Here is a 24292-nt window from a genome sequence, read left to right as displayed (position 1 = left end):
ATTTATTTTAACAAATCCCAGAGCTGAAGAATAGAATGACTGAATGGGAGAATTTAAGAGAGCTTCAACAACAGACTTGATCAAGCAGGAGAAAGAATCTGTGAACTTTCCAAAGTCATCAAATCACAAAATAAGAGCAAGATAAGAAGGAACACAGGATCACAAAAGAATTAACAAAATGGCAATAGTAAGTCCCTGCTTATCAATAATTACTTTAAATGTAAATGGATTAAAATCTTTAATCAAAAGGCAGAATGGCTGAATGGATAACAAAACAAATGTAACAATATGCTGCCTATGAGAAACTCACTTTAGCTTTAAAGACAAATATGACTGAGAGTCAACAGATATATAAAGATATTTCAAGAAAACGGTAATCAAAAGAAAGCAAGGGTAGCTATATTTATATCAGACAATATAGACTTTAAGCTAAAAGTGGTCAAAAAAATCAAAGAAGGTTATTATACAACAAAAAAGGGGTCAATCCATCAAGAAGATATAATAGTAAATATCCATGCACCCAATATCAGAGCACCTAAATATAAAAAGCAAATACTAACAGAACTAAAAGTAAAAATAAACAGCAGTACAATAATAGTTGGGGACTTTAATACCCCACTCTCCACGATGAATAGTGGATTAGTCTGAGAATGAATCAGTAACAAAACAGAGGATCTGAAAAAACACCATAGACCTAACAGAGATACACAGAACATTCCATCCAACAACAGCAGAATACACATTCTTCTCAAGGGCAATGGAACATTTCCTAGGATAGATCAGATGTTAGACCAAAAAAACAAGTCTTGGCAAATTTCAGATGATTGAAACCATACCAAGTATCTTTTCTGACCATGATGGTTGACACTAGAAATCAACAACAGGAGGAAAGCTGGAAAATTCACAAATAAAAACATGGAAATTAAACATGTTAACAAAAGGTGACACTTTGTTTTGGGGTAATCCCCACTATCAATAATGCCATCCTTCCACCAAAACTACTAGTTATTTACTTGAAGTGAAATTTAAGAGAACAGAAAATGAAAAGGAAGGTACAACCTCCACCAACAGTGAAGAAAAAATAAGAGGAGGCGGGGGGTGGGGCAGAGAAGCCCTACATTCAAATAGCAGATTACAAAAGATTAATTTATTGAATTGAAAGAAAAGGCCAGAATGTCCTTCCTTTTTCTTTCCTTCCTCTCTTCCTCCCTCCCCGCCTTCCTTCCATGAAGGAATTTCCTTTTTATCTCCCCAGAATCTGAGAGTTTTCCCCCCACATTTCTACCAGCTATACTGGACTAGAATTCACTTTCAGACGCATTACAGCAGCTTGAATATTTCTCAGCTAATTAAGATATGTGGTGGCGGCGACGGCTAATCAGTGAGGGGGGAACAGTAGAAGCAGGAGGGCTGAGTCCCTTACCTGTCACTTCACATGTCAGTGTAACGCTCTGCTTCTCTTTTACCTTCACATCTTCCAACGTGTTCTCACCCACAATGTGAGGTGGTACTGAAAAAACAACACAAAAACCCAAATAGAAACAGTAACAATTCTAACCCCTGGAATGTTATTTTAGAGACATTTAGGTTTATATTTTCATTAAGTTATAACCTTTACAGCATAACCCCAAATTCTCATTGATTATTAGAATTATGTCATATTATTTTGATCAATTCTAATTTTAAGATATATTATAAAGTGATATGTCATGAATTCAATTATATAATGAATTTTATTGTAATGTAAATCATAAAGTCTAGATTAAAATGTCAACAAATCAGTGGATAAGAACATTTATTAGTCCTTTATTTTTCCCACTTTAACTGTAAGCAGCACTCACATTAAACAAGTTAACGGAGAGTCTTAGCATATTGTTGAACAACTGTGAACAAACAACATGAAATTTTACCCATTTAGTGCAACTGATTACCTCCAAATCATCCTAACACTGAATTCTTGTCAACAGTGACAGTCCAGAGGCCAAAGAATACATAAATGTGAGATCAAGCTGTAGGTAAATTTTGACTCTGATTCTAGAAGGCATTTGAGCCAGTTGGATTTTTTCCTAGAGAGTGCAAATTATATAAATACCTAACACTGAAAGCCCGAAGAGTTTTCTCTCTTCACCAGCGGCATTCCTTACGACACAGGCATACTGGCCGGCGTCTTCCATTCTGGTCTGCATCAACCGCAGGGTCCTCCCGCCTAGAGAAGCAAACCGCCAGGTGACGCAAAAAGAAACCTGACACTTGACCAGCGGTCCAAGTGATGTTCAATATAGGTTAAACTTAACCAATATGCTTCGAAGGTCTTTAAATGAACTGATGACAATTTTTTTAAAAAATCACGTTTTAAGCCTATGTGAAACAAAATAGGTAATTCAGAAGAATTTTCTGGATTGATGGATAAAAAACTAAATACAATGCTAAGTGACAGCAAGCAAGAATGGAGTGTCACAAGGTGATGACTGAGCACAACCTTACAAGGTAAGTGTACTTCAATCCACAGAGGAGCTGAGAGGCTTCACTGTAGGCAGGGTCTACAGCAGATGTGAGGGGTGGCACCTGAAGCAGGGCAGGTGGAGAAAATGGTGACAGATGAGTCTCGATGGAGTGTGGCCAGATTCTGTGAGCCCTTGGAAGCAATGCTAAGGAATCTAGACTTCGTGGTCAATGAAGGCTAGGGAAGCGTATAAACAAAAAAAAGGTCATGACCTGATGATCTGTGCTTTAGAAAGACAACTGTGACAGGATGTTTAGAGAAACAACTCCCAGTTGGCCACTGAATACATAAAATGGGAATGTTAGAAAGGACAGTGCACCAGCAACCCAGATATGGGTGACAATAATACGTAAGGGATGGCTGAGACCATGAAGCCTGGCCACCAGTTTTCAACTGAGCTTCGTGGAATCCTAGAATTATTTATATCAAAATTTACGTGGGGGGCAGGGGTCACCTCATTTGCTAGTGCCATCCTGCTTTTGTTTTTATATTTTGAACTGCTATGCGATGAAGAAAGATTCTTCACCCCAGAAATATATTTAGACTGAGAATGAAACTCTGACATCCTGAAGGGTGTAATTTGGAGGGAAACGCCATTGAGGGCAAAAGAAGAGGGAGGAGCAAGCAGACCAGGCCGAAGCTAAGTCTGCGAGGGAACCAAGAGACACCCAAGGGACTCGAGTTCTCGAAACTACCGAAGGAGCAGAGTCTAGGTAAAAAATGCACACCATTTCATATATTTTGTAATAATTTTCTAGCTGGTATATTTTTGCTTAGCACCCTGAATCTAAACAAAAAAAATCAAAATGATTAAACATGGAATTTTTAATGTAAATATTCACCCGAATCTAAATTTGCCAGGAGTTTCCATTTCCTTTCCAGTTTCTAAAACACACAGGATGTCACTGAGTTTTCCAATAAGCAACCTTCCCATCCTCAAACCGCTGAAAGGTCAACTTAGTATCTTATTTAGACAAACAAAGCTGATTACCTGAATTTGGTCTTTTTTTCCCCCCAACCGAATTTACATAAGCAAAGTTGAATAAAGAAATTATCTAAACATGTCAAAGACTTGTATTCATTAGGAAAAGATTCAAGCACTGGCTGCTACTTCAGATTAGTGTAACCATACTGCAGTTCCAGTTGAGAGATATTAAAACAGTCCAACTTTTATGAGTCATTGCTGGCTCGGCAAACCTCAACCTCATGAGTCTCATGATTTCTCTTTTTCTCCTGGTCTCTCACTTAATCCAGTGGAGGGGGGGAGGGAATGGGTCTGACAGTTAGTTATACTTATACAGAGACGTTTCTTGTACCTATTAAATTTTTATAGCAGTTATCTCTTCTTGGCACATAACGTCGTAGCAATAATAGAGACTTCCCCGAAGCCCTGCTTTCAGAAAAGCTGTGCTTGAAGTCTCAGGAGAACGAATCTTAATGAAACTGAAGTGTGCAGCGGACGCAGGACCAAGCGAGTCATATGCCATTCATCTGATTTTCATTCATCTACTGCACAGCACACATGTCAGGCCGTAAAACTGAATGACTCCTCTGGCAGAGCCACGAGGTGAAATACTTTTACTGTGTTCACTCAGGGATCGCCAGCTGCTGGTCAAGCAGAACAAAACGAAAGAACACCCCACCACCACTCCTGTGCATCTACAAGCCAGAGGACATCGCTCTGTCCTGCCTTCTTCATCTCTAGGAGTTCTGATGTAGTGATTATAGTTAGTGAGAATTCTTACTTTTTAAGCAATTGGGAATTAGGGAAAAACAGGAAAAAATATGAGAATAATTTCAAGACACAAAGATAATGTGTTCAGGTTTTGGGTAACCAAATTGTAATAAAACCTTGGCTATTATTGTTTCCCAATACCAGCAGGGCCTGGGAGTCCATGACAATGAAAGCATCATACTGAGGACATAGGACCGGCTCCCAGGTCAGGGAGTGCACACACTTTTCATCAGGTCGTCTGTGGTAATAACAAAAACACGTGCTGGATGCTTACCCTATGAGCAGGCCCTGTGTTCATTGCTTTACATACAATGACTCATTTCATCTTTCCAAAAACTCTAAGAGAACAATTCTATTAATACCTTCACTTTTCCAGTAAAGAAACTCAAGCGAGCAAAGTCAAGTAACTTGCCTGAGGTCATAAGGTGAGTATTATAGGCAATAAATGAGGTTACTAGCAATGTATATTCCTCATCAAGCCCCTATCATTTATAGAGTAAGATCTTGAAGAAACTGAGGAACCTTAGGATATTTAGACGTAATTCAAACACTAGAAAAGAATCTTTTCTGCATAAGCCTTCAAAAGTGGGAATTTAATTTTTGAACCAATTTAGGGGCAGGGAGCTCACTACCTATTAAAACAGCTAATCTTGACTTTAAACAATATACATTTTTAAAGTTCTTTCTATTCAAACCCAAATTTGTCCCTAGAAGCTTCCTTACATTGGCACGATTTTCTACCTCTGGAACTAGACAGAACCAACATAATCTTCTTCTATATCAAGGCTCTTCAACTATTTAAATTAATTTCGGTTTTCACTATGTGAGCGTAAGGTTGCATAGGGTTTATTTTTCCAGGTTCAATAAGATCAGACATAAATTATTTTGTAATCACTGACTATCATGGTTACCTTCCTTAAAAAAATATTGTCAATAGATCCTCCTAGTTTTCCTAATAAGTGAGTTAAATCCAGAGTACAAGTGGTCTCTTACTTTTCTTACCAGTGAAAACATATTTTGTTAATGTGGCAAAACATTGCATTTATTTTCTTGATAACCACAATACATGGTCAATGCACAATGAATGAAAAACACAATTCAGAAAGCTTTTCATCTGAAGAATCACCCAAGTTTTCATCATTGGCTTTTGAACTTCAGCGCAGGAGTTTATTTAACTTTCATTTTGTTAGGTTAAACTCCAAAGTTCATGAGGTGCGTTTGAATTCGGATGTCTCCATTCAACACATTAGGTATTTTTCTAAGTATCCAAGCTTTTTATTAACCACAGACTTGGCAAGAGTATCTTCTTAGTGTGTATCCAAGTCATTACAGAAAGGGGCCGAGTGCAGATCCCCGTGGCATGCCCCAAGACACCTCTCTGCACACTTACACGGACCCATAAAGGAGAAGCCGGTAGATTTTCCTACCTAATTAGATGAAGAATAAGCTGAATATCTTCTTTACAATAATAAAGTCTTAGCTCACAGTAAACTAGTCTCTCTCATAAATATAAAACTCACTCAGATTAGAGTCGTGAACAAGGTGAAATACTTGCTTATGGGGGCATCCTACACAAAATGAATCTCTCTAGATTCTGGTTTCAATTTTAGTATTTCTTTCCATTCTTCACGTTTCAAATTGGTTGGTACTCACTGTAGCGTGACTGCTCTGACATCACCATAATTTAAGTAATAAGCGAGCGCCAAGATTTCTTTTGTAAAACGATCTAGAGGTAATTTGGAGATTTTCCCCTTTTCCAATAACTTCTGATGTCCTTCTAGATATTTTTTTTTTCTTAATATGATCAATGGGTATTACAGTGAGCAGCTATATCAGAAAGAAAGGTAAGACAGGAAGAAATGAGAAAATTAAGGAGAAACTATGGCCACGTGAAGATAACCAGATGATGAGAATAGGAGACCTTCTCATACCTGAGAGAATTCTCACGGAACTGCTAAGGCTGATGGGCCACCCATCTTTAAGCCAGGTAATTGAAGGCAAAGGGATTCCTGAAGCTTCACAAGTCAGGGACACTGAGTTTTTTTCCACCACACTGATATTTTCAGGTGTCCCGTGGTTTCCTATGATGCTTGGAGGGGCTGCAAGACAAAGCAAAACAAACAGGAGATGGAAAGGCAGGTAGCTGATATGTATGAAACACCCAATCCTCAACAGTTTATTGTTAATAATATGACTTCCATTTTCTGGTCAACGATAAACAAAATATGTACCACGTCAAGGACAGTCGTGGTAGTAGTAGTAGTATTTTAGCATGACATTCTCTGAAGTAAAAGTGTTACTCCTCCACTAATAGCAATAAATGACTTTGATGTTATTACTCGAATGGAGGTGAGCGATTTTCTATGAATCACTCATCTTTTCTGATAAATATGGATTCATGGCCTTATAGGCAGGATTTTCTAGCAAATTATCCTAATCCTACATATTAAAAGTAACTTCATAAAAAGATACTTAAGATTGATTCCTTTTCTCTTCCACATTCCAATTTCATTGGCTTTGGCTCACCCATTAAGCTGCAAACTATAGGACATTAATACTGGACTTTGTGTGAGTCCTAACTGGATTCGAGTTGTTAGACTGTGTCTATTAAATTTACCATTGTGTCTACGGATCCAAAATGTGCAATTCAAGTTATATAAGTATCCCTGAGAACTGATGTGTCTGATCTCTTCCTAAGGACATTTATGACTCATTAATTAGAACATTAAAGCTGACTTCAGTAGAACTCATGACCAACTGACGCTGAGTCAGTAAGCTCCAAGGAGCCTAGGTTTACACGAGCCAAGATAGCTAATTCGGAAAACAGAAAGTCAAAGAATACCAGTTGGGATATCACTGAACCCAAAGCACTTGAAAATGACCATTATCTATCTCACTATGTGCTTTCCTAAAAGAATATCTAATACATGCTTATTCATTAAAGTGAGAAATGGGAGGTCTGCCGGATAAGTGATGAGACGGATCTAGAGAAGTGGTGCAGATGTGGGAAATAACATCTATACAGAAAAGACTCAACACTCAAGGCCTGTATCTCCCACCCAGGATCCTGTAGATTATATCAGCCAGCGAACAGACGTATGGAGCTCCTTTATACTTACTATGTACACTTAAGTCATATTTTCTGTCAGTCATTCCTGCCACGTTTATAGCAACACACACATAACGGCCTGTGTCAGAGACATGAATATTCTTCAGCTGAAGGGTGCGACCTTCATCCAGTATTTCCATTCCCCTTCCCTTGGTCAAGGGGCGCCCATCTTTCATCCAGGTCACTGTGGGCTGAGGGACACCCTGCACCTCGCACTCCAGGGAAATACTCTTTCCTCGAGTCACAATAACTTCGGTGGGGTGGCTGCCACTGTTGGATATGGTTGGTCGAACTGGATTTAAAAAAAGACAGAAAAGATAAAATAAGAAAAATTTTTAAGTTTTATATAGAAATTTTCACCAGCCAAAGTTAAATTCATTTTTTTTTACAAACATAGATTTTATTTTTTTTAGAGCAGTTTTAGGTTTATAGCAAAACTGTGCGGAAAATACAGAGTCCCCATATACTCTGCCCCAACACAGCTTCCCCAAATATCGACACCATGGACCACGGTGGCACATGTGTTTAAACTGATGAATGTACATTGATATATCATGGTTTCTCAAGGTCTATAGTTTACACTACAATTCACTCTTGGGGTTGTATATTCTATGGATTTTGACAAATGTATGATGACATATATCCACCATTATTACATTATTCAGAATAGTTCACTGCCCTAAAAATCCTCTGGGCTCTGCCTATTTATCCCTCCCTCCCCAGAGCCTTGGCAACCTTTAATCCTTTACAAATTTTATTTTTCAATTATAGTTTACATTCAGTATTATTCTGTATTAGTTTCCAGTGTATAGCATAGCGGTTAGACAATCATATACTTTGCAAAGTGCTCCCCCCAATATTTCAAGTACCCACCTGACACCATACACAGTTATTACAATATTATTGATTACATTCCTTATGCTGTACTTTATATCCCCATGACTATTTTGTGACTACCAGTGCATAGTTCTTAATCTTTTCACCTTTTTCACCCAGCCCCCCAATGCCCCTCCTCTCTGGCAACCTCCACCTGTTCTCTGTATCTATGAGTCTGTTTCTATTTTGTCTGTTTCTTTCTTTTGTTCTTTAGATTCCACATATATCTGAAAGCATATGCTATTTGTCTTTCTTTGTCTGACTATTTCACTTAGAATAATATCCTCTAGGTCCATCCATGGTGTTGCAAATGGTAAAATTTCATTCTTTTTTATGGCTGACTAATATTCCACTGTATATATGTACCACCTCTTCTTTATCCACTCGTCTATTGATGGCCACCTGGGTTGCTTCCATAGCTTGGCTATTATAAATAATGTTGAACATAAGGGTGCATATATTCTTTTGAATTAGTGTTTTGAGTTTCTTTGGATATATATGGAGAATGGAATTGTTGGGTCATAAGGCAGTTCCACTTTTCATTTTTGGGGGAACCTCCATACTGCTTTCCACAGTGGCTGCACCAATCTGCATTCCCACCAAAAGTAAAGGAACATTCTCTTTTCTCCATACCCTCATCAACACTTATCGTTTGTTGATTTTAAATTCATTTTTTATGTCAAAAGATTAACTGCTAGAGGAAGGTCTAAGATTAACAGAGGTGGCACAGCTATACTGAGAGGCAGAATTCTCCACTGTTTCTAAATGGGTTCATATTTAACATAAACCTAATAACACAGTAAAAAAAATAATGTTGTGCTTGCTACTTTCCCTGCTTCTGAGAAGTTATACAACTATCTGAGCGTATCATCTGCAGAAGTTTTTGTAGTATTAATTTTAAAATAGATATGGTAGCCTAGCTCACAAGCCAACATCTATTACCAATTCCTTTCTTCCTTCCACTTTCTGCTACAGGAGTTGGAAAAGCTGAAACTATTTCTCAGTCTCCTCTGAAAACTCAAGTGGCCACATGAATCTATTTAGGCCAATAAAATCTAAATAAAGGTCTGCTGGCAGGGGGTGGGAGCTATGGATTCTGGGAACATTTAGCTCTCCTGATAAAAAGGAAACACATAACTTTTTTTTTTTTCACTGAGGTATAATTGGTATATAACATTATATAAGTTTCAAGTGTACAACACTGTAATTTGCATCTGCATGCACTACAAAGTGATCACCATAAAAAATCTAGTTACCATCTTTCACCATAAAACTGATCCCCTTCACCCATTTCACACACCCCTCCCCCCCCCAGCACCTTCCCTTTCAGGAACCACCAATCTGTGCTCTGTATCTACGAGTTTGTTTTTGTTTACTTTTGTTTGTTTTCTTCCTTTTTAGTTTTTTAGGTTTCACATATGAGTGAAATCATACAATATTTCTCTTCCTCCATCTGATTTATTTCACTTCACAAAATAACCTCAAGATCCATCTATGTAATAATGGTAAGATTTCACTCTTTTTCATGGCTGAGTAGTATTCCATTGTATACATATACCATATCTTCTTTATCCATTCATCCATTGATGAACACTTAGGTTGTTTCCATATCTTGGCTATTATAAGCAATACTGCAATAAACACAGGGGTGTACATATCTTTTCAAATTAGTGTTGAAGATTTTTGCATCTATGTTCATTAAAGATATTGGTCTGTAAATTTTTGTGTGTGTGGTGCCCTTATATGGGTTTGGTATCATTGCCTCCACTTAAATGTTTTGGAAAAGTTTGAGAAGGATAGGTATTTAAATCTTTAAATGGTAAAATTCACCAGTGAACTCACCAGATGGTCCTCTTGAGTTGGAACACTTTTGTTTGTTGGGAGTTTTTTATTACTGATTCAGTCTCATTACTAGTAATCTGTCTATTCACATTTTCCACTTTTTTATGATTCAATCTTGAAAGATCGTATGTTTCTAGGAATTCGTCGATTTCTTTCAGGTTGTCCAATCTTATGGCATACAATTACTGTGGTAATCTCTGGGGATCCTCTGAATTTCTGTTCTAAAAGTTGTAACTTTTAGTTCTGATTTTTTTCATTTGTTTAGGTGCTGACCAACCTCAGGCCTCTCATTATGTGCCAAAATAAACCTCTACTTGTTTAAGGCACTGATCACCAGTTACTCTGTAACTGTGCAGCTGAATTCACCTAATGGATACTGATTCCAAGAAAGAAAATTTCACCAACTCTAATACATATGTGTGTGGGCCGGTGTTAGCAATCCTGTGTTCTAGTGCCATTCCTACCACATTACAAGCACGGGACCTCAGCTGCTCATTGAATCGTCTTGGGGCTTATGTTTTCATTAACGCAAAATGGGGGCAGGCAATAGTTTTGCCTCATATCACAACTCAGGTAAAGATTAAATGAGATAATTACATATTTTAAGCACTTTAAAATCTTATACAAATTATTCTTTAAAATCATATATTTCTACATATTATACATATACTCTGTGGTACAGTGTCATCCCTCCTCATCTCATACATCCATTATCCTGCCCCCAACAAATTACAGCCACATTCACGTGCCCGCCACCACCAAGCTGATACAGAGTGGGCAGCTGAACTGCTGAATAAACAACAGCCACAAATAAGCAACTGATCTCTGATTGTGTCAGCACAATTTAAATTTGTGGGCCTTACGACAGGTATATTACAACCATATAACTCGGAATGTATCTCAAAGTTATGAAGAAAAGGTAAAAGGGAAAGATGGGAATATTTAAAAGACAACTGTGCCAAGGCCTGGCTAATCAATCACTTACTATACACTTGCAGATTGTAGTCTTTCTGTGTCGTTCCAGCAACATTCGATGCCACACACGTATAAAGCCCTGCATCGGATTTTTCAGCAACTGCGATCTGCAACTGTCTGCCTCCAGACAAAGCTCTGACCCGCCCCGCAGAGTCAGCCAGCACCGGGGAGCCTACAGAGGAACCAAATGGCAGGACATGAATGAAGCAATGGAAATAAGCACTGTGCGTGCATCTCCTGATAAGTGTGTATACTTATTTGCTGACTTCCAGCTCAAGCTCCTAAAAGGCAGGTGACACTGTAAAGTAACCCCACCTGGGAAAGGAGGAATGAGAATTAGCACAGGGATAAGAGCAGGATGGGGAACAGAGGAAGGAGGAAGGGGGAAACGTTTACCAAGAAAAGCAGCAACATTTTGGTAAATTTTCAACCAATATTGCACTTGAAAGAAAACATCCTTAGAAACGCAAGCAAAATTAAATATTGAAACAGGAAAACAAAAATGATTTTTAAGGTCAGCTAAACATTTAGAGGATCTGTCTGATACTTAACGGATGCACATAAATATCGGTCGATGAATAAATTGAAAATCTTGTCCAGCTGCAGAAATGAATCCCAACACACATTACAAAACTGTCACAAACATAGCGAAAATGTTTGCTTTAAGGAAAAATCAGAATTCTTTGAATGGTGGATTCTTGATCATTACAGCTACCCTGACTAAAGAACAATGCGATTTTTCTTCCTGAGGGGCAGCGAAGCTTTTCAGCTGGACAGTGCAGAAGTATCACATTGTGCATTGAGTATTTATTATGCTACCTGGTATTTTAGTATGCAAACCCTTGGAAAGTTTGTTAATAAATTAACATATTTGTAAGATAAAATGTAAATTCATCTAAATTATATTTAATTTTATAAATGTTACAGGATGAAAACCGACCTTTCTTCTTCCAAGTGAGATTTGGGGGTGGGATGCCACTCGATTCACACAGTAGGCTGATGAGACTCCCTTCAATGACTGTAAGCTGAGCAAGTTCATCAGAACCATATATATTTGGTGGCACTGAAAGATAAAAAAAAGAGAAATACAAAATACTATTTTCACACTCATTTAATACAAAAGTTCCCTAATACTTTATGTGTTTTAAAAAAAAGGTTGCATTCAACTGACAAAGAAAATAATTAGCACCTGAGGTTGACATATCCACACCACATTAAAAGACCACGGTAAGACGAACCCTACATACCTAATAGCAGACTTCCCATTTTCACAGATAGAAACTTAATTATCAAACTATTGAGAGTGGCATAAATAGAAGCTAATTTGTTATAGATATTTAGACATCTTGCACCAAAAAGCTAAGTCACTTACCAAGTATAAGCCTAGCCCAGTCGTGGCACCTACCCAGCTTTGATATCTCAGAGGCTGAACAGAACTGGAAAACAACAGGCATATAACACACAGTAAAGAAGGGAGGCAAGGGATTTGATCTCAGAAACACACCTGTTATCTGTACTAGACTGCACAGCCTGCCTCCCACTGGACTCCAGCTTCTCCTTGGAGCTTGAGAAGTGAATCCTGACTACCCGAGATTGTCTCAGGGGCCGAGTCTGCACGTGCTGGCCGGACTCTCCCCTCGGCCACTCCTCTGGCCGCAGGATTATCAGGTGGCAGATGGCCGTGCGAGTGCAGCTGTGGGAGAATCCTCCTCGCCTCCCAAAGCAGCTTCCAGTCATTGCTCAACCGCCCCCACGATAGCCCTATGCTCTTGAGGCTCAGGCCACCAGCTTACATCTCTCCATTGTTTCTACCCCTCCTCTTCGCATGAAGACCTGCCATCCTCCTGTAGGAACTAAGCACCCCAGCTACTCAGTTCATTGATCTGCTCATCCCTTTCTCCATCCAAGGCTTTTTCATCATCTAGAACATTCTCTTATAAATTTATAACTTTAGGCTACTCTCTGACAACTACTCCATCCTTAGAGCTCTTTCATATACTTTTCCCCAATTCTCAATTCATCAACCCAGTTGAATCTCAAGTCCTTTCACCTCTCAAAAGTCTCCCTATCTCGCTGCTTACTCTTTTGTTAACTGACTTCTCTATTCAGCTTAGATTTCATGACCCATAATTTCAACTACTCCTTTGCCAATATCCTCAACTGCTTTGTAACCTTTCCAGTTGGTAACACTATATTACCCTGGATGAATCTTATAGTCATCACCAATACCAACAGATGGAAAGTTCTACAGAAGAAAGTGACAATTACATGAATTGCCACCACTATAAATTCATGATCGCCAACCTAAACTCTACCCTCTTCCACTCCCACGGCTTCCATTAATACAAATACTTGCAAACCTGTACCTGTAATGCAGACCCCCTCTGACTACTTAACATCTCAACTTGGATGCCTTCCTAGAGGCACTATCAAAGTTGGCTTGCCTGGAAACAAACTCAGTCATCTTTGTTCCCTCTCTGAGGGAAGGACACTACTGTCCACACAGCCGAGATGGCCAACCCATACTGACATCCATCCTTGACTCCTCGTTTCCACATCTCTCCACTTACCAATTAATCCTAGTAACTCAATTCCTTAAATACTTCTAGAATTCATCTGCTTCTTTCTTCCTAGAGTACAGATCTGAACACCTCATGCCTCCTTTAAATCTCTTTAATGCCATCGTATCACCTTTAAAACCAATCCATACTTTTAAAATTCATTTTAGAGACCCTCTTCAGCATGCCCCATTCAACCTTTCCTACATAACATCTTCTCACTCTCCTCTGCACCACCCTAGGCTCCATACTGAATGATGTTTGGGGAACTGAATGCAGGCAGTATTCTTCAGGTTTGTAATGCTTCCATTCTCTGTCAGAGCGAATGCCTACTCATCCTTAACAACCCAAGTAGATATCACGAGCCCCTGATATGTTTTCTTATAAAACTTCCTACAATAGCTCTTACAAAATTCAAACTGGCTATTGAAAGCTATTCCTAGACCAGCAGAACATAAGTTCTATCCAAACAGTGGCACTGTCTTTTCTCAATAACCTCTCTAGGCACAGTGCCTAGAACACAGAAGCAAAGTGTAATATTTTTTAGTGAATCTATCCTTGATATCTTAACATTTTCTTCCCATTCATTCTTACATCTACTGTATTCTGTTTTCCTCTATTAGAGGAATTTATAAAGTACACTTTGTAGTTTATGCCTAATACACTTAGGTTCTAAGAGTCTATCTATAGTTGCTCTTGAATTTATATGAGCTGATATTCAGGGCAGTTTAGAATCATCTAAGCATATTGATTCATGTCCATCTATGTATTATGATCAATTTTAGGTACGTGGATGTCATTTTAAGAGTTGAAACACAGAATAAAAGGTTAAACCACATGCTGCATCATTTGCTTTGCAGGAACTGATCACACTTACCCCAAATATTAACATTATAATTTTTCTCAGTTTTCCCAGCAACATTCGTTGCCTCACAAGTGTAACGACCAGTGTCTTGAACCTGAGCGTCTTCAATCTGAAAACAAAATCAAGCTTTAAGACCAGTTTCTATTTTATAAGTAATGGGGCTTTTCTGTTAATGTTATTTGTGACCTCTTATTTTTTATTTGTATCATGGTTATACACCCATTATCTACATCTAGCGCTTATCAAGATTCAACAATTTCTATGTCAAACCTTATTTTAATCTCATTAATATTAGTCACTGAAGATCTAGAAAGGTCTTTTAAATATATTTCAGATAAAATAGCAAAAAACCCCACAATTTCTGAATAAGTTATTTAAGGCTTTAAAATATACAATCTTTATACATCTAGGATATTGTTCAGTAAAATAACACCCTTTGTTTGATCTACTACATCTCTTCTCCCATATGGGGCTTGTAAGCTTTTTTAAGCCAAATATTATACTCAGTTAGACTCAATCTCCTAGTAACCAATTTGGTGCTTGGTAGATAACTGAGTATCAGTAAATATTTTCCATGTATTTATCTGCAACATGCATCAATACTCATTCATCTGTTCACTGACCATTCAGCAGTTATTGAGAACACTGTACCAGGTACTACACATAGAAAATACAAAGAAGTTTAGTGTGATACATGGTTTCTGACTTGAATTTACAATCTGGTTGAGAATATAAAGCATGTGAAAATAAGAAATTTTAATAATAAACAAAGTATAAATACTAACAGAAGATAACACAAGAGATTACAACAAACAGTGTGATATCGATTGCCAAATAACTTTGCAGTCAATTATTAAATCATTCAAAAGAGTTGAATCACTGGAGTTAAAGTTATCAATGAAAGTATTTAGTATATTGGGGGTGCACTACGAGCTTTCATTTCCAGGAGGTCTCTCTGTACCCCTCACTGGGACCTGCACACTCCAGGGTGCCTGGCCGACCCTCATGGTAGGGATTCAATGAATGTCAGGGCTGCTTCACCATCCATCACCTCTCTCTGGGCTTCCCAACCCCTTGGGATCTCTGCTCTGAAGAAATAAACTGCTACGCTCAGTGAAACTTTCTGACAGTTCAAACCACACAGAGCTCTCCCCTACCAGTGCTGGGGCTTGTATCCATATTGTCGTTTCCTCTTATCATGCAGTGAGAGTTAAGGTTTGAGAATTCCACCGGCTGCCGTCTAGAACTCTGGGCTCTGCCTCTGAGCAGGGGCTGTGCTTTTTGCTGCTGCTCCTTTCTTTCTATAAAGCTCAATTGACATCCTACTTTCCTCCCTCAGTGATTCTGGCCTTTCCTTGCTCAACAGCTCCATTATTTCAGGATCACAATGAACAAGGTCTCTACCCTCTTGCCTCTAATGCACTTTCACACTCCCTCCCGCTCTGCCCCATGCTTCTGTTCTGCGTAAGCTTCTCAGCTTCCTCTGTGCTGACACCCATCAACCACTGCTCAACACTCTCTTTACTTGCCACTAATAACCCTCTTTTACCAAGAGGCTGGAAGGTACAGTAGTTCACAGCATGGATTCTGAAGCTATGCTCCTGCATTCACAGCCCATTTCAGCCACTTAGTAACCGTGGGCACGTTACTGAGCCATTCTTTCAATTTTTCGATAGGGTTATGATGCAGATTTTACAAACATTCCTGAATCCTAATTCCTTAAGCTGGCTTCAAATGTTAGTTCTTTTTACTCAAGTCAACCATGCCAGAATTATTTCCAAATATTTGCTCTGTTAAATTCTCTGTTTCAGCCACACTAGCTTTCCTTAATCAGGCCTTATGCCCCATAAAAATGCAAGTAGCCTTCCAATGCCATTCCAGGCAACCGCAGCCTCATCTTTTGCTACCTCCCAAAATGTATCCACTTGGCCATTAACTCAGGCTTACAGCACTTAGTGCATTTTTGACTGAACGCTCAGTCAAGTTTTCCGATATTTTTGTGACATTAGAAGACACCGAGGGCAGGAAATGCATCTTACACTTTCTGGATTCCCTACCTAGAGCACCTAGAACGGGTCTTTGCTGATTGATTGAATGGCTGTGGCTGAGGCTGTCCTACAACATTCCTATAATATTTTCCTAGAAGCATTTTTGGATGGCTTCTGGCTACAAATATGGATAGAAATTAAACTTTAAATCTTACTTAGCCCCAAATTTAAAAAATATTACAAACCCCCTTAATGAAAGGGTTCCTAGACTTTTATAATATGAAATTAATAGAACATTTGTAGAGACAGGCAAGTTTCATAGCAGTCATGCCGAAGCCATGAGCTCAGGAGCAATATAAGAAGAAATAAATAAAGTGATGGCCTCACCTTTAACACACTTCCATTCTCAGAAATCTTGAGGCCTGGTTTCTTCAGCAAGGGGCGGCCGTCTTTTAACCAAGTCAGAGTGGGCGAGGGGACAGCGTCGCTTTGACACAGCAGCTCCACAGCCTGGCCAATGAGGGCAGAGACGTTCTGTTCTTCCCCCACGATGTTTGGTGGAACTAAGTGAAAGATGGGGTTTCGCTCAGTATCAAACAGGCTAGCACACTGCTCATGATTATTAATCATCAGGATATATACTGGGAAACTCGACCGGTTCTTTTAAGATGTAAGGTTGTGATCATTCTAATAAACCTCTCTGCATCATTTGTTTTAGAATCATGTGTTAATAAATCACTCATAACGTGCTGCTGAAGAAAAATAGTTTTCACTATCTCTTCTTAAAAACAAGCAAAAGTACTCACGGACGTGGACACTGTGGTGACTGTGGGCGGGAGGGAGGGAGGGACAGAGGGAGGGAGGGAAAGGGATGGGTGGAAGTGGAGGAGGGCTGGGGGGATAAGTGGTGATGGTAAAAGTAGAATAAAATACAGGGGGGAAAAAGGTTTTAGAACTGGAACTCTCACCAAGTGCCCATGGAAGAAACATCTTGAACTCGCTATTACTACTTAAGATTTTCAGAGGAATAAATCATTCATGAAATATTTTAGAAATAACAATGAATTACAGCAAATGCATTTTTGATATTTATTTATATTTTTTGCAAAAGAAAAAAAAATTTCGTTGTAACAGAGGCAAAATAAACACATAGAGGTATAGAGGTGAAAGAGAGAATCCAGTCCCATCCAGTCACCACGTGCAAAACCAAGTAGGTGACAGATATCAGCTTATCTGAAATAACCTAATGGGTGGGAAAGCCAGGAGTCTTCTGACTTGTAGTTTAGAGCTCTTTGTGGTTTTCCACGGTACCTTGTCAACTTTCTAAGGAATAAAAACCATGTGGAATAAATGGCACAATAAAGAACAAACTAAATCAGTGACCAGCTGTACAACACACTCACAATTACATAAAAAGAGGAAATGAGTTGAAATGTTAATGAGATTAAGATTTGAATTCCCTGGCTCGAAGGCTTGTCAGATGCTGAAATGTGTTCTTGGAGAAGTTTAAGGAATCTCCTTCCTTTGGGTGTATTAAAAAATAAAGTAAACAGTCATTTGTCTTAGACGGTTTAGGTACAGCCCTGCCAAGAATGGGAGGGTGGGCTCTGTAACCTCTGAAGGACTCTTTCAGGCCTGTATTTATAATAATTCAAACACACAAACGAATGATGAAATCAAGCCTGTTGCTATAAAAAGGCCACTGCAAAACTCACAGAGGGTAATTTCCCCAGCCATTTCTCATGAAATTCTGTAACTATTTAGGATTGTGGGAAATTTACCTTATTTCTAGTTTTTGTTGTTTTGTTTTATAGGAAAGGATAAGTTTCATTGAAACGACTCCTAAAAAACTTTGCAAACGCCTTGATAGAAATAAAATTTTCGTGCTGAGGAATGTTAGTATAGTCTACTAGCTCAGGCTCCATACTGCAGCATGTGGCAAAAATGGCAAATATGCAATTGACTTTAACCAGTAACAGTGTGTTTCTGCAACCAACAGGTTTCTCTGCTACCATGCCTACCTACTACAGAGGGAAAGGCATATGCAATGGACTAAGAGCACTTTCATGTGCTGTTTCTGGATGCAGGACTTGTGCTAAAGCCAAAGGAATTGATGCTGAAGGAAGACCTGCCATGCACCCCGACCGGAACAGACCAGTGGAGCATGTGTGTAGAGATGATGCCCCTCCTGTTAAATTTAATAGCACACGCAGACATCTGGCTCTCGATGAGCTTAAAGTAAGCTATGGGGAATGGAAAACAGTGGGATTGTTTTCAATATGGGACACATTAGATAAAAGATACACAACTAGTCCGGTTTCAGGTTAAAACTGCTATAATGTTGGCAAAATCAGCACAATTAGTGCCATTTCCTAAGATATTATGAAAACAGATACACTCACTAGTCTCAGTACAAAAAGCACTAAATAGAATAGCTGATTTCACAGCTTGGAAATAATTTCAGGTAGTCTGGTCTCAGTGGTTAAAAAGTACTATAACTGCATGAAAATATATTTATGTTAGATTATTTGTGGAATTTACAAAAAAGCATGAATTCTTGATGGCTCCTTGTAGGATTAAAGGCCGGAAATAATTCAAGAAAGCAGAATGCTAATTTATTTCCAAATATTTTTCTTTCAGTTACTTTTCTTTACAGCTAAGTGAGTTAAATCAAGTTCAAAAGGATACCAGAATTTTAAAATTGAGAGGAAAAATGCAAAAACAATAGAGTATTTGTTTCTTAAAGAACATAAAGCAAATCTAATTACAGCCAAGGATATATATTACCAAAGCACATTTATTTTTTCTAACCTGTCTTTCATTTTCAGCTTTTTGTTTAGTCTGAGAAGAGAAAAGCTTTTACCCTTCAGATCCTCAGCTTTCTTAGATGTTCTCCCTAATTTGCTTTGTGGTTATGTTGCTTTGGAAGGGGTGTGTTGTGCCTGTTTCTCATCCTATGCATTATACTTGTTTAATTATCAAAATTAGAATTGCCATAGGGGTTATACTTGTTGAGACACTGGGGGATGTGTGATCTCTAAGAAAGTTCTCTGAGCTTAAGTTTAAAGAAAAGATACCACAGGAATCCAGATCATTTAAAAATTCAACTTTTGTTTGGGCACCTCAGAATGTGGTAGAACATACTCTGAATTTATACCAGGAGGAAAAATGTTAATGAACTACCCTCGTAATTGTAAGGAAAAGTACTTCATTCACTCTCTACTCCTCTTACCATCCTCACATTCTGCAACGTAAATCTGAAGGAAATTTACCTTTGGGGATACACATTCTTTAGGCTCCAATTAGACACTAGATGGCCAAGGTTACTACTACAAAGACAGGAATATAATGTATAGAAATAATACTAACAGTGGAACGAAGATTGGAAAGTAATTTCAGATTGAAAACCTGTTTTAATTTTACAGTAGCTTGCCACATATATATATTTCAAATGCTAAACACACACACATTCTCAAACATACGCACTTTCTAGCTAGCCATCTGAATTTTACAACAAATGAAAGATCTGTTTTTTTCAGACTAAAAGGGTGGTGTGGAAGTATCTTAGCCAATTATTCATAATAGCGACGCACATCTCTGTAAGTCCTAGAAAACATCAACTCCTTAACATGCAGAAACGGAAGGAGCCAATCCCAATTTTCACTGCTGACTGAAACCCAGTAAATACCAATGTCACCCCTCTGTCTGCTTGCTGATGACTGAAGGAGCTATTGTGTCACATACTTTGATTGATGAACCATTCTCTAAAGATATTTGAGATTGGCACATTCCAGGTCTCCATTAAGCATAAAAGTGGCCCATGAAGGGAAGGAGTTGGAGTCCCTAGGGGTATTTCAGACCCATTTTCTCCCTCAGAAAGAGCACGCCAGCAAAACTGGAAGTGTGACATAGACCTATGTCAAATGCAGAAGAAACAGGAAAGAGATGCACAGAGAGGCCTTTAGTCGTCTCCTGGGGCTTTTCAGCTTAATGAGACATGCATGGTATCCACGTTGCAACAAGTGGCCTCTTTATTATAAAATTATAACTTATTGAAATTATTTGTGATAATTTCATTTGTTTTTGGCAAACTTAAAAAAAGGAGTCAACACATGGCCCAGAGGTTAAAAAAAAAAGTAATATATTTGAATAGGAGTGAATTATTTGGAAGTGAGGTGGGACTTAGAAGAAAATGCCAACACTAGACAGATATTTTGAGGGGCTACAGAAGAAACAAATTCATTATTCCATGAACCAAGGCCCTGAGAAAAAGCTTGAAGGAGTTCTAAACTCAAAGGTACACCAGAATGTGGGACAGCAAGTGTAATCTATGAATGGGGTCCAATGGGCCCCAACTTCATTCTGGGGGCCATTAGCTTCAGACATTCCCTTTTGTACCTTATAGCTGCAGCAAAGATTAAAAAACACACCCAAAACTTAAATTTTGTCTAAGTTTATGTTTAGTTTAACTTTTTCTTCTCAAATAGCCTTTAATTCATAGACATAGTATTGACTACAAAATGCTGACTGTAAGTGTATGCTGATGATAAATGTAATTAAAAAGCAATAAAACCAAGGCTTTGAGCAAAATAGCTCAACAGAGCTTCTTGAACAGATGCTTGCTTTAGGGAGGAGATTACATCTTCCCAGTTACAAAGCTGCTCTCCGTAGTCACGTTCCTCGGGGTACACCATAGAACCCACACCCTACGTGATTAATGTATGCACTTTAATTTCTCACACCTTAAAAAAGGAAAATTAGTTAAATATAGAGCAGAAAGGGAGAATCTGATTTGACTTAATCTTGTAATATCATTTCTATTGTTCATAGCTCTTTACTGTCAAAAACTTCCCTTACCTGTCCTCAACGATCTTAGGACTTAAACACAGTTATATCAGAGCAGAAATCATCGATAAAATGTCTCACCATACACTCTGAGGTCTATGTCCCTTTGCTTCTCCCCAGCAGCATTCACTGCCACGCAGGTGTATCTCCCGGTATCACCGATCTGGGCGCTAGTCAAAGCCAGGATGCGGCCCCCAGACAGAACCTTTCAAAGACAAGAAAGCTAAATAGCCAACACGGCCCCTGAGAAGAACAGATGTAAACAGACCTTTTCTCTTATTTTCTGAGGTTAATCAATGGACATTGGTCTCTAGAAGGATTTCCACTTGGATATTTTAAAGTGTGTAAGCATCACTTAATCCCCATCTCATCTTCTCTGTGGAGGAAAACTCAGAGGCCAGAACCCAATGTGGTAATAACCACTGAAAACAAGTCTGTCTCCACAGCATCAAGGGAAGGTCGAATTTCACCCACGCTTACTACAGAGAAAGAGGAAGCCACCAGGGGAGAAATAGGAGCAGAGGTGGGAATAAGAGGAGCTAATTCTCCTTCTAATTTCTCCCTGGGAAAACAAGTAAGAAGTTAAAATTAATAGCAAAGTAGCAGCCAAATAAATTAATGAGTCACATTCATTGCTTTTTTTTTTTTTATCCCAATGATCTAGTTGTACCTCTAAAATATTGACCTTAACTCTACAACTTTTATGATCCCAAATTCTGCAAGCATTGGAATTTTAAGAAAAGCTGAAGACTTAGAATGGTAGGAGAACTATGTTCTCTGCTAAACGAAGTAAAATTAAACTACACTTTAAATGAGATATACATGTTTTGGTATTTTAAATTCTGAATCAGTATAAAGCATACATTTTTTTCAGACTCTATTTCTTATAATGTTGCCTTTATGGTGTCTTACTTTTTTATTTGATGACTTTGTAGAAGAAAATATACTCTATATGGTTTTCTGATTCATTATTATTTCCACACATTTAAATATAAATTCTACCAGGAAATTCCTGTTTATTGGTGTTGATGAACATTTATTTGTGTAAAGTATCTCTTGTGGAAGTACCAGGGAATGGAAGCGGGGAGGTAGAAAGTATCTAAAATAGAGCACTACATATGATACAAGGGAACTCTTAGATATACTGAGTTTTTAACGAATTGTTCAGAAATCCCAATTGTGTGTCCATGGTATTTATGAATGTATATGTCTATGGTTTTGGATAACATTTGTGAATCCTTGTTCGCCAAATCTCTTTAGCAGCTTTACCTATCTGTACTTCCTGTATTGAATAATCGGGTAGTAGATTTCACCGAAGGAAAGACAGAGTACCTGTATCCCATTAGCAAAACCAGACACAGGGCTCCCATCTTTCAACCAGGTCAGACTTGGGGCAGGGATGCCTCTGGCTTCACATTCTAGCCTCACCAGGTTATTCACCACCACCGCCACCACATTACTGCTGCCAGAAATGGATGGGGGCACTGAAAAGGAATAAAAAATAAAGAAAATAAGATGTGTTAACATCACGAAAGATTTCACCTCAAAATAATGAAAACTATATGTAATGTCCACAGTAGTGTTTTTACATTGCGGGTTTTGGGTATATATTTTTTGGTAAGTTCTTTCCCTTTCTTATTTGGGATTCTAATCGCATCTATCTAGTGAGGTAAGTAGGGCACTGATCAATTTCTCCATCTTACAGATGAGGGAAATAAGGTTTCGTTACTTTGTTTAGGAAATCCAGTCTTTGACACCAGAGTATATTTTTATTTCTTGGTTTCCAGGCGTGTGTGTGTGTGTGTGTGTGTGTGTGTGTGTGTGTGTGTGTGTGACTGGTGTCCCACCACAGTATCCACTCTAGTGTGTTAACTACCAACTCTTCTTAAAAGCATTGAGATAGTAAGTTGGACACATTTGTTTAAAAATATGATTCTGATAGTACTGTATTTACAAATAGGGCTATTGTCACGGCTGATATGATTGGTTGATAACTATTTCAACAATTTATATAAAGCTAACAAGCTCAACATCAAGTGAAAATAGAGCATTTTAATAAGAATTAGGAAATAAAAACGTTTATCAGCTTTAGAACACTGTACTCTTCTGTAAAGACGATACTAACATACTCCGTTAAATATTTACACTAGAATTTTATAGAAGGACTTAGTCATTTTGAATGTTTCTTTACCCCAGGGTAAATCTAGGAGAAGCAGCACTAACCATGGACCTGAAGGCTGTAGTATAATTCTGTAGCTCCAGCTGAGTTGATGGCCACACATTTATAGATGCCAGCATCTGCGATCTGGGCACTTTCGATATCAATGATCTGTCCTCTGTTCAAGAAAGTCACACTGGTGGAACCTGAGAGCGGACGGTTATCTTTGTACCATGTAATAACTGCAAGGGGAAGAGGAGAGAAGCCCATCTGTTTAATTTTTTTTCTTGTAAAAGCTCAACACATACACTAAACTGGACCTTAACTAAAATAGTAACAATTGCTTTATTCTTGAGCTATCATTTCAGTTTAATCTGTTTAAATTTCTCTGTAGAGTTGAGTTTTACGAGGAAGTAACCTTAACAAGAGCATGAGTAGTCAAACCAGCAAAAGAGTCCTGAAATGAATTTATAAAAAATATTTACTTTCTCTCTAATGTATCAATATTGTTTGGTAGCAAAATTTTAACTGGTTCTATTTCCATTTTGTTGTACATATTCCTCTCTTCTACAAAAACGTTCTCTTCACATCTAATCAAAATCAAACATATATCCACTATTAGCCTCAAAAATGTGTATGATTATTGATTCGTAGGAATAACTTACCAGTGATGAGAATTAACGAAGTAATAGTCTCATCAAATGATTTTATGTATAAAGATAACCAATATAGACTAGATAAAAATATAATTTTTCAACATAAATGTATATGAAATGTCATTGTGTGTTTTGTGGCCACAGTAAGGACAAGACAATTAATTATTCACTGAAAGCAGTGA

General features: G+C 38.2%; 1 protein-coding gene across 1 annotated transcript in view; it reads right to left on the bottom strand.

Moving 5' to 3' along the window:
* The window catches only part of HMCN1 (hemicentin 1), a 345340-nt gene that overhangs the window by 103644 nt on the left and 217404 nt on the right, over positions 1-24292 (bottom strand). Inside the window, exons 38-48 of the mRNA XM_016224594.2 lie at positions 23520-23696; positions 22629-22780; positions 21378-21501; positions 16839-17014; positions 14476-14572; positions 11981-12103; positions 11051-11212; positions 7358-7639; positions 6170-6337; positions 2093-2206; positions 1424-1510 (exon numbers count right to left, since the gene is read on the bottom strand). Of these exons, the coding sequence (XP_016080080.2) occupies positions 1424-1510; positions 2093-2206; positions 6170-6337; positions 7358-7639; positions 11051-11212; positions 11981-12103; positions 14476-14572; positions 16839-17014; positions 21378-21501; positions 22629-22780; positions 23520-23696 (1662 nt within the window). The remainder of the gene's footprint in view (positions 1-1423; positions 1511-2092; positions 2207-6169; positions 6338-7357; positions 7640-11050; positions 11213-11980; positions 12104-14475; positions 14573-16838; positions 17015-21377; positions 21502-22628; positions 22781-23519; positions 23697-24292) is intronic.

This window comes from Miniopterus natalensis, chromosome 19 (assembly GCF_054644295.1).
Source record: "Miniopterus natalensis isolate mMinNat1 chromosome 19, mMinNat1.hap1, whole genome shotgun sequence".
Taxonomy (NCBI): Eukaryota; Metazoa; Chordata; class Mammalia; order Chiroptera; family Miniopteridae; genus Miniopterus; species Miniopterus natalensis.
This window is presented reverse-complemented; position numbering and strand designations above follow the sequence as displayed.